Below are 10,630 nucleotides of genomic sequence, written 5' to 3'. Positions count from 1 at the left end.
CAGCCTTGCTACAAGCATGAACATAAAAAATATTCGGGGGCTGATGAAATCACAGTATCCACTGCGTTTCTTTTGTATAGATAGATAGATGACTTCAATGTGTGAGTTAAAACTTACAATACAAACAATCGTAAGCGGTAGCTCTTATCACTAAAGCCTCCAAATTTGACACTTGTCAATTCAGTGTTCATGTTAGGAGCAGTGCTGTGGTTCATCATTTCATTTTGTCGGCGATGTGCATAACAGTCGTTTCAAAAAGTTTTATCGAGCGTCAGTTAACTCGATATTTAACAAGTAGAACTGACCGTTTATTCCATCAACACTCAAAAAGTTACCATCTAATGTATTGGGTGATTAGTTATATTGATAGGTTTTCATCTTGCATGCGTTTCTAATCAAAATAAGCGGTTCGAATGGTATGTGATTCGAAAAAAAAAACTTAGAAATTTGTGCCCTGTTTGAGTGAAAGCATAGACGGAAGATTTATTGCGATGATTATGCATGGTAATTAAATGTACGAACATGCTACTTTAAAAATAAGAAGACGAATAAGAAAGGAAAAGAAAAAAAATCCTAAAATATAATAGAACATTTACGAGCGCATAAAACCAATTTAAAAGCTCATCAATAAACATACACCTCATCACAGTACAATGACTTATTTTGACGTTCTTGCACGTATCAAAGAGTTACATTTTGACATTTATTATGTTTGAATGGATTTAAGCGATAAGAATGCAGGATTTAGTTAGAATTTTATTACGTGAGCTGTATGAAGAAAATTGGTTAAATCCCCACAGCAGAAGTCATTTAATTGTTATTTTGTTTATTTAATGGTCTTTTCACTCCATGCATAATGCATATGTATGGATATATTACTTACCTACCGATGAGACTCTTTTTTTTCTGAGACTTTTTAATAGACAATAAAATGATCAATAAAAATTGTTCGAGTGTTTCCGGACAAATTTACATTTTTCTTGTGTCTTACATTGTTTCTGTGTGTTTGACTGAAAAATCTTCAAATTAAAATGAGAAAAACGATTTATTGGACAGCCAAACATATCATCAAAAATGTTTCATGAATGTGTCTTGCGGCGGTGCGAAATTAAATCTTACTCATTCAACAGGTTCAACCTTTCACAGAACTGCACGGTCTTTCAATGATTTTTATTCCAGTCGCCCAATTGAAATAATGTCATTACATATCTGGAACATGGAACATTGGAACATGTAAAATATTTGGCTTATTTTTGTCGTCGTTGTCGAGAGCAGTCGATTTAACAGTCCCTGAAGGCTGTTATATTTTGCTTCCTATTTTTATTGCAACAAGTGTAAAAACAAGAAAAGAGACAAGAGAAACGCTAGTTGCATTTTGGGGACTTTGGGACGTAATAGAGTTGATGATTTTTATTTATTGTAAATATTTGTTTTTGAAAAGATCGTTTTTTACTGGTTGCGCTTTGCAGCTTTTTTTTCGCTTTTAAATAAAAAATTTTTCTATTTTTCGTGTAAAAAAAAAGACAAGACAAGGAAGTGACGAAAGTTGTCGTCATTGTTTAACAGTATTTTGTTGTCTTGCGGCCAGAAAATGCGTCATTACTGTCTTGCTGAAAACCGGTATTTGGCATTTTTTGGTCACAAGACAACAAAGTACCGTACTGTCTTGTTGGGAAATTTTTTGTTGCCTTCGGCTCGAAATACATCCTCCACACACCCATCAAAACAAAATGTCTCAGCAAGACCGTACGGTCCTATTACATAACTATTGCTAAAATTATGAAAAGTACAGTTTTCGTGTGAATTCGTGTGTTTTCGACACATGCAGCATGTAATATTTACATAACTAGGGATCAAAAGATGAAAAAGATCCGAGGCGAAGCCGAGGTCAATAAACACACGAAAACGAGACTTTTCATTTTTATCCCGAGCTTTGTAATGGATTTTAGTCGAAAGTTGTGCTTGAAACATGAAAAGTGCAGTTTTCGACGCATGTAGCATGTAAAAATATATATGTCACCTGACCCTAGAGAAAAATTTGAATTAGACACACAGCACCGATTGGATTTATGTACCTGGAAAGGAAAATTATTTATGGAATTAAGCGTTACTATGTGTAGCTAGAGTTAGCTTTTCGCAAAGTTAAGGAAAAATCATGGTTTTAGACTTATTTCGGTTTAGCCTAAACTATTTTTCGGATGCATGTTCGAATAAAAGATTATTTTTTATTCATACTTCTGGATTGGTTTACATAATAAAATACTAAAAGCTTTTCAAATATAGACACCTTCACAATCTGGAATACTTTTCATCTCTGGCATATACTGATGCATCTTCATTCGAATTCAAACTAATTCGATCGGCTACCATCTCATCACTTTCTACGTACCGCTCTTCGTCAGCCTCGTCGTCATTTCTAACTGCCAAGCTACGTCTGCTTGTGCTATACAAGTTTAAGGGGTCATCTTCAGCCAACGCGTCGATTGCAGTAATTACAATCGGCTCAACGCAAGCATTGTTACCATCGTAAATCTTTCCAATGGGACAAGAATACTTTAACGCATGGAAAGATCCACTGATTCTCAAACACCAGACATATTTACTAGGATTCAGTGGATCAGCAAATCGACCTGTTGTCACACATTTAAAGTCCATATTGTCGCATGGTGTGGTGTCTAATTTGCATCCTTCGTAATCTGCGTGATATACGAGTTCGTTAGGGCATTGACGCTGCCTATTTTTATACGTTAACCCAGAAACACTGCAACTGATGTAGCGACGACAATCCGTTGGATGAGGATAAAGTCCATCACCCGCACATGTGTAGCCAACAAGTTCCCCTAAAGGTGGAGCAATTGTTGTTGTAGGTGTTTCCGTTGATTCTGTTGGTGCTGCGGTTGCTTCTGCAGAATTAAAAATCAGAAATTACATAGATTCGATTTGGATATTATTATTAATTATTTTATTTTTAAAATTTTCTTCTATGCCTTTACGCATAATTTTGAAACGTAATTTCGTACAGTAACACGACAGTCATCGAAAACAATTACCTTTTTATTGGACCAATATGCGGAGTTGTAAACGATTTGATTAGCAATAATTATTTCGATGTTCAATAAAAATTCATTTGAGTGATTTACCGATTTGGTAAGAATATCTTCCGTCTAAAATAAATTCCGCCGATAACCGCTGTTAAAATAGTGTGTATCACACCCATCATCGTCATAACATTACACTAAGAAAACATTTTTAGCCCCGTACGAAGTACGAAGGGGCTTATAGGATTACGGTGTGTAATTGATGGAATTCGAAGCAGGCGGTAAGTGTTTGCCTATGTTCATAGATGACGAATCAGCAATAAAAATTTTGTCTGTCCGTCTGTCCATCTGTCACGTCGATATCTTGAGTAAATCAAATCCTATTTCAAAAAAAAATTTTTTTTTTCCTGAAAGGTAGTTGAAATTGTAAGGCTAAGTTCGAAGATGGGCGATTTTGGGTCGACCCCTCCCGAGCTGGGGCCCCATTAGTGCTTTAACGTTTTCCAAAGATTTCTCTGGCCATTTAAAGGCTACACTTGTAAGTGATACGTCAAATGAAAGGTATTTACAATACCGATCGACCAAAAAAAACTTATGGAAATTGGATGACCGACTCGTGAGTTAGACCACTTGGGGTGAACTAGGCACAGGGCGGCAAGCCGTTTTTGACTGTAGGTTGGCCAAATTTGAACGGATTTTGCTGGATTTTGCTTTATTAGATAGGTATTGACCGTACCAATGAGGAAAAAAAAGTTTATGAAATTAGGTTGACCGGAGCATGAGCTAGGTCTCTTGGGGTGAGCTCATATCCGGCTACTCGGCCGTACAGTGAAGGTGGTGTTTTTTATTAATATCTCGAGTAAACTTTGACCGAATTTCATGAATTTTTTTTTTGTTTGAAAGGTACTAACGAATGTAAAGCAGTCGTACTACTTTCCACCTCCTAATAAAATGGCCGTCGACAGCCATTTTGGATTTTTGTAAAATATAAATCGGTGAAAATGATACTTACAAAGTCACTGATCAGTGGGAAGTGAGTGGTTACGTGTTTGGGGTGTTTCAAGGATCCCAAATATGGATATCTATATATAAATATATAGCTATATTGAGCTATATAACGGTATAGATAGTTATTTTGAGCTATATACTAGCATATTTATCAGTAACTTGTTTATTTATAGGTCGATTTTAAATTTGTGTTACGTTTGAAAGGAACATCGTACGGGGCTTCGTAATTGCGCTATGCGCAATTTTTAAGACGTTCAAATTTCATAAGAATTTTACTTTACCGACATTTACGGGCGCAGTAGACGTACGGTAAGAGTAGGGCGACGGACCCACTAGGGTCACGTGCGCAATAGATGTACGGGTTCGTACGGGGCTCAGTCGCAGCAAACGCTCCGACTCTTCTGACGGCTCGTTCATATTGTATTTCCTCACGCTAAGTTAAGCAAATATTTTTCAACATGTAGTGATTAGACATAAGATCTTTATCGTCAACTTTAATTGTTCGCTATTTGCTTGGTTGCGATAAATTTCGACAAGAAGTTAGAGTTAGAATGGTCAATTAGTCAAATTTGCATCTCCATGGCTAAGACTAAATGTTGAAATCGTAGAAGAGGCCATTGCTGAAAATTATTGCACAGCGCTCCCACAGTATCCTACTTTCCTACTTTGTCCTACTTTTTCGAAATTTGTCCTACTGTCCTACGTCACACAGGCACTTCAAGGACTTTAATTAAGTAACAATTAAGCGGATTTTGAGCTCTAAAAGTAAATCAAAATAATTTTCGACGTAACTTCATATGATTATTGGCTTAGATTATCAGAGATGAAAGATATTCTTGGACATTTTAAATATTCAGTTATTTCACGACTGGCAAAAGTGTATTTTTGTTTGAGCCACGCAAATGCTGTATTCAGCACAAACCTTCTGCAAAATAAAGAGTCGATACAAGGAACAACAGCCAGTCAAGGATGGTATTGATGCATATAAGGGCGTTATAAATATTCCCATAACTGATCTGCTGCTGTCACTTTGTCACAAAATATCAGGTTTATTTAAGGTTTATTTAAGACAATATAAAGGAAATCGATAGATCGATTGGTCAGGAATTGACAACGTTAAATGTGGCGGAAAAATTGTTGATTGACAGTAACAAATGTTTGAGCAAAACTGTAAATTACGGCAGAGTAAAATAAATCAGGTAAATAAGCAAGCAAATAAGGGACCTAATACACTGTATAAAAATGAACTCAAATGAACACTGACATAAAAATAAGACTACAAGATTTTTCAGGTACCTAGTCAAATCAAGCGCTCCTGCCTGGTTTACTTTACTCTGACGTGTGTAAATTGGAAATAAGTGAATTGATTAAGGCACATGCATTTCTAACAGCTGCTGCAATCCAGCGAGAATCGAAGAATTGAAAAAACAGAAACCGTAAATAGAAAAATTGTTATTTATGCAATCGAGGTGCAAAGTACTTTATTAAAGGGCCTATCAAGTTGATATTTTAGAATTTAAAATAGGCCGTTTGTCATAATACACATCGTGAGCATAACAAAGTACTTTGCATTGAGTCAAATTCAACATTTTATGCCACAGAGGCATCTAAGGTTTGTAGTGGCATAAATAACTACTTAGAACCATAGTTGGAATGTCTGTTATTTTCTTTAATAAATCTCAAAAAAATGTCCTACATGTCCTGCGGTAGGACACGAAAATTTTAGTGGGACCACTGTTGACCCCAAAGAAAAGTAAGTCGCCTCAATAATAGTATAGAAGTTGTTGATCGACTGAGTTTTGTTGAGGCTCTTCCTTTCTTTATTTAATTTATCGAATTGACAAAATAATGTAATGCAGCATAGCTTCAGTATGCTCAAACAATTCAAAAGAGCTATTCTATTGTGAGGCTCTTGAGTTCAATGCATTAATTCAGAGGATGAATTCAAATTGGCTTTTCGTACTGAGTTGCGCATAGTCTAACATCGTTTGTAAAACTTTGATTAAATTTGTCTAGAAGCAACGAATATTTTACTACGAAGATAAAAGTTCAACTATGATTCAGACTCTCGTCGTGTTAACGACTCCTAAATCGACTGGTTTAAGTAAGCGTTTTGGTTTATTACTTGAAAATCAAAACGAGAACGCAATGCTTTGTGACATTACGTGATATCCCGTGAGTTCTTCAAGTACCAGGAACTATTTTTGGGAAAACATTATCCCATGTTTTCCTAAATTTTCCCGAACTGTTCTATATTTTTACATATTTTCACAAAAATGTTTTTTGGAAAAATTATTGAAAATATCGTAAAATGTTAGAAAATATTGGAAAATGTTTTTACCAAAAATAGTCCCTGTCAAGTAATCAAAAAGCTTGCCTTTGTCACATATACAGACCAAACGAGTTTGAGGTGAAATGACACTAGCAGTGTAGAAGTCATTCACGTTATACAGTGTATGGTAGACTCAAAAGTTATGAAAATGTTAGCCTCAAGCGCTACCTTAAAATGAATTTCAGAAACCAGGAAGCTTTTGGTAGCCGAGATAGATTCTTGAATTTCGAGGCTGTCTGGACTAGGTGAGATTTTGCTTAGCAATGTAAAATTTGAAAAAAAAAAGTTTTGCAAATGTGAAAATGGCATTGAAGAGAATATTAGTATTCTACACCTTGAATATGATCACATAAAAAGATAAAGTTTTTATAGTCAAAACTCAGTTACATACCTCTAGCATATACGGATGCATCTTCATTCGAAATCAAGCTAATTCGATCGGCTACCATCTCATCACTTTCTACGTACCACTCTTCAACAGCCTCGTCGTTATTTCTAACCGCCAAGCTACGTCTGCTTGTGCTATACAAGTTTATGGGCTCGTCTTCAGCCAACGCGTCGATTGCAGCAATTACAATCGGTTCAACGCACGCATTGTTACCATCGTAAATCTTTCCAATGGGACAAGTATACTTGAACGCATGGAAAGAACCACTGATTCTCAAACACCAGACATATTTACTCGGATTCAGTGGATCAGCAAATCGACCTGTCGTTACACATTTAAAGTCCATATTGTCGCATGGTGTGGTGTCTAATTTGCATCCATCGGAATCCGCGTGATACACGAGTTCGTTAGGGCATTGCCGCTGACTATTTCTATATGTTGAGCCAAAAACTGCACAAAAGATATAACGACGGCAATCCGTTGGATGAGGATAACGTCCAGCACCCGCACATGTGTATCCAACTAGTTCCCCTAAAGGTGGAGCAATTGTTGTTGTGGGTGCTTCGGTGGTTTCTATAGGAGCTTCCGTGGTTTCTGTAGGTGCTTCCGTGGTTTCTGTAGGTGCTTCGGTGGTTTCTGTAGGTGCTTTGGTGGTTTCTGTAGGTGCTTCGGTGGTTTCTGTAGGTGCTTCGGTTGTTTCTGTAGGTGCCTCGGTGGTTTCTGTAGGTGCTTCGGTTGTTTCTGTAGGTGCTTCGGTTGTTTCTGTAGGTGTTTCGGTTGTTTCTGTTGGTGCTTCGGTTGATTCCGAAGTTGCTTCTGCAGAATTAAAAACCAGAAATTGCAAAGATTCGATTTGGATATTCTTATTAAATATTTTATATATAAAATTTTCTTCAACGCCTTTACGCATAATTTTGAAACGTAATTTCGTACAGTAACATTGTGGAATTCCATGACAGTCATCGAAAATAATTACCTTTTTATTGGACCAATATGCGGAGTTGTAAACGATTTGATTAGCAATAATTATTTCGATGTTCAATAAAAATTCATTTGAGTGATTTACCGATTTGGTAAGAATATCTTCCGTCTAGATTGTCACAGTATAATAAATTCCACCGATAACCGCTGTTAAAATAGTGTGTATCACACCCATCATCGTCATAACATTACACCTCGCACTTAGAAATAGCTATTTCGTATTGCATTTCCTCACGCCAAGTTAAGCAAATATTTTTCAACATGTAGTGATTAGAGATAAGATCTGTATCATCAACTTTAATTGTTCGTCATTTACTTGGTTGCGATAAATTTCGACAAGAAGTTAGAGTTAGAAAGGTCAATTAGTCAAATTTTCATCTCCATTGCTGAGACAACATTTAAATTGTAAAAGGACTAACGCTGAAAATTGTTAAGACCTAAGAAAAGTCAGTCGACTCAGTAACAGTATGGAAGTTGTTGGTCAACTAAGTTTTTTTTTTTATTATGTTGAGGCTCTTGAATTCGAAAGCAATTTATTCACAGGATTAATATAAATTGGCTTTTCGTACTGAGGTGTGAATAGTCTAACATCGTGTGTAACACTTTGATTAAATTTGTCTAGAAGCAACAAATAATTTATTATTTACTACGATGATAAAAGTCTAAGTATGATTCAGACACTCGTCGTGTTAACGACTCCTAAATCGACTGATTTAAGTGAGAGTTTTGGTTTATTACTTGAAAATTAAAACGAGCACTCATTGCTTTGTGACGTGATATACCGTGAGTTCTTCAAGTACCTGGGACTATTTTTGGGAAAACATAATCCCATGTTTTCCTAAATTTTCCCGAACTGTTCTATATTTTTAATTATTTTCGCAAAAATGTTTTTTGGAAAAATTATTGAAAATATCGTAAAATGTAAGAAAATATGCGAAAATGTTTTTACCCAAAATAGTCCCTGTCAAGTACTCAGAAAGCTTGACTTTGTCACATACATAGACCAAACGAGTATGAGGTGAAATGACACTGGCAGTCTAGAAGTCATTCACGTTATGGTAGACTTAAAAGTAATGAAAGCGTTAACCTCAAGCGTTAAATTTCAGAAACCAATTAGCTCTTGGTAACCGAGATAGATTCTTGAATTGCGAGGCTGTCTGAATTTGGAAAAAAAAGTTTTGCAGATGTAAAAATGGCAGTGAAGAGAATATGAGTCTTCTACACCTTGCAATGATCACATAAAAAGATAAACTTTTTATAGTCAAAACTAACTCAGTTACGTACCATCAGTAGTGAGTACAGGATCAGGTATGACAGATGAGTCACATGCGACTGTACCATAAATGTTATCGCAATAAATATCTTCAGGACAAAATTGCACATCGTTTGAAGATGTTCTGAAGGTACCATCCGGCTTTCGGTCACATCGCATGTAGCTGCTAGTGGTTGGACAAAAGAATTCCTTTCCGCTACAATCTATGCCTGCGTTGTAGAAATCGGAGTAAATTTGATGTAAAAAGGTTGGACAAAATCGGCCAAAATGAATTGCATTGAGTATTTACCAGCATTACAAGGTTCATCACTCAATGAGTCACAGAAAGTTCCAGATGGGCATGCTTCGCTTCTATCACTCACCGTTACAGTTATATTACGCACTTCATCGTAAAAGCAGGGCAGGTACGTGTTGTCAGTTGTACAGAAGAAAGTGAGATCCGAACAATCAATCTCATCCGCGACGATCGAAGAGTGAAGCATCTAGAAGACAAGGTATATGTAAATTTGTTGGAACATCCGAAAAAAAATCCCATTGACTTACCAGCAATGAAAAAATAAAAATTTCCCTCATTTTCACAGACATATTGTCGCAATCGTTTGAGTGTTAAATTTGATGTTAATCTTTTTCGTTTTAAAATCGTAATGAATATTCAATTGGAATTGTGGATATTTTACATTAAAAAGTCGTTAATAAAGACTCCGTGTTATCGCAAAAGCATAAAAATTTACCGAGAATTACAATTACTGTTATAATCGCGAAAGATAAGACGAAATTTCGTTTTATACTCATCTGATGATGACACTAATCATGTGCGAAAATCGCTATCTCTTGAGCTTTACAGTCGGAAATTTCGTAATTAGACTACATTATCAATCTTGATAGCAATCTCTAAGAAAGCTCAAGTGTGGTTGTTGTCTTTTATTGGTAAGAAACCTTTAGAGTACCGGAAGTGACATCCACTTGAACCATAAGTGGTTCAACTGTTCTATTCTGCACTTCTATTTTATCACACCTAGTTAGCTTCGGTAGCTCCTTCGACTGTGGCTACCTACTTTATGGCATAGGTCTGTGTGCATAGGTGAAGTGCCCGGTGAATCCTATTGATTACGACGCAGGAAATTCGATTTCGTAAATTGTTCCACCACTACCAGATCGTTCATAAGTTTTGATTAATCTAATTATTATTACTAGATATCTCCTACGACTGTAATTTTTGCTATTTACGAATAGTAGAATATTGAATCGACACGAACGCGCGTGCGAATAGTCAATTTACACACCAGTGGCACGCGAAGAAAAACATCATAACTGGTTTCAATTGTTTTATTTTTTAACTCGAATAACTTTCGCTATACATTTAATTAAAGGTGTCTCTTTTTTTTAAAGGAAGTATTAGCTCCTTGTATCACATTATGTAAAGGGAAGCATTAGCTCCTTCTGTAACATTGTGTAAAAGGGAATATTAGATCATTCTGTGACACTTTATGAATGCATTTATGCATTTTGTTGCATATTTGATTAGTATATTTGATATGAAAGTTTATGTCTTGTTTTGGTATGAACACAATGTTTTAATAGTATTTTACATGACTAGGGATAAAAAGACA

General features: G+C 35.9%; 1 protein-coding gene across 1 annotated transcript; it reads right to left on the bottom strand.

Annotated features, from left to right (window-relative positions):
* Window positions 1-2,208: 2,208 nt before the first annotated feature.
* Window positions 2,209-9,713, bottom strand: LOC119076310. Its single transcript, XM_037182977.1, has 5 exons — window positions 9,564-9,713; window positions 9,310-9,502; window positions 9,032-9,229; window positions 6,770-7,582; window positions 2,209-2,903 (listed from the first exon to the last, which is right to left on the bottom strand). The coding sequence occupies exons 1-5, from the start codon at window positions 9,603-9,605 to the stop codon at window positions 2,290-2,292; spliced, it is 1,860 nt and encodes a 619-aa protein (XP_037038872.1). The 5' UTR covers window positions 9,606-9,713; the 3' UTR covers window positions 2,209-2,289.
* Window positions 9,714-10,630: the final 917 nt, after the last annotated feature.

Source organism: Bradysia coprophila, unplaced genomic scaffold, assembly GCF_014529535.1.
Source record: "Bradysia coprophila strain Holo2 unplaced genomic scaffold, BU_Bcop_v1 contig_232, whole genome shotgun sequence".
In the NCBI taxonomy this organism is placed as follows: Eukaryota; Metazoa; Arthropoda; class Insecta; order Diptera; family Sciaridae; genus Bradysia; species Bradysia coprophila.
Note: the sequence above shows the minus strand (reverse complement) of the source record. Positions and strands in the feature narration are given on the sequence as shown.

Coding starts and splice junctions, on each gene's coding strand:
- LOC119076310 (XM_037182977.1), bottom strand. CDS start 9,605: ATGTCTGTGAAAATGAGGGAAATTTTTATTTTTTCATTGCTG. Junction 9,503..9,563: donor TTTTTATTTTTTCATTGCTG/GTAAGTCAATGG, acceptor CTTGTCTTCTAG/ATGCTTCACTCTTCGATCGT. Junction 7,583..9,031: donor TCCTGTACTCACTACTGATG/GTACGTAACTGA, acceptor TTAATTCTGCAG/AAGCAACTTCGGAATCAACC.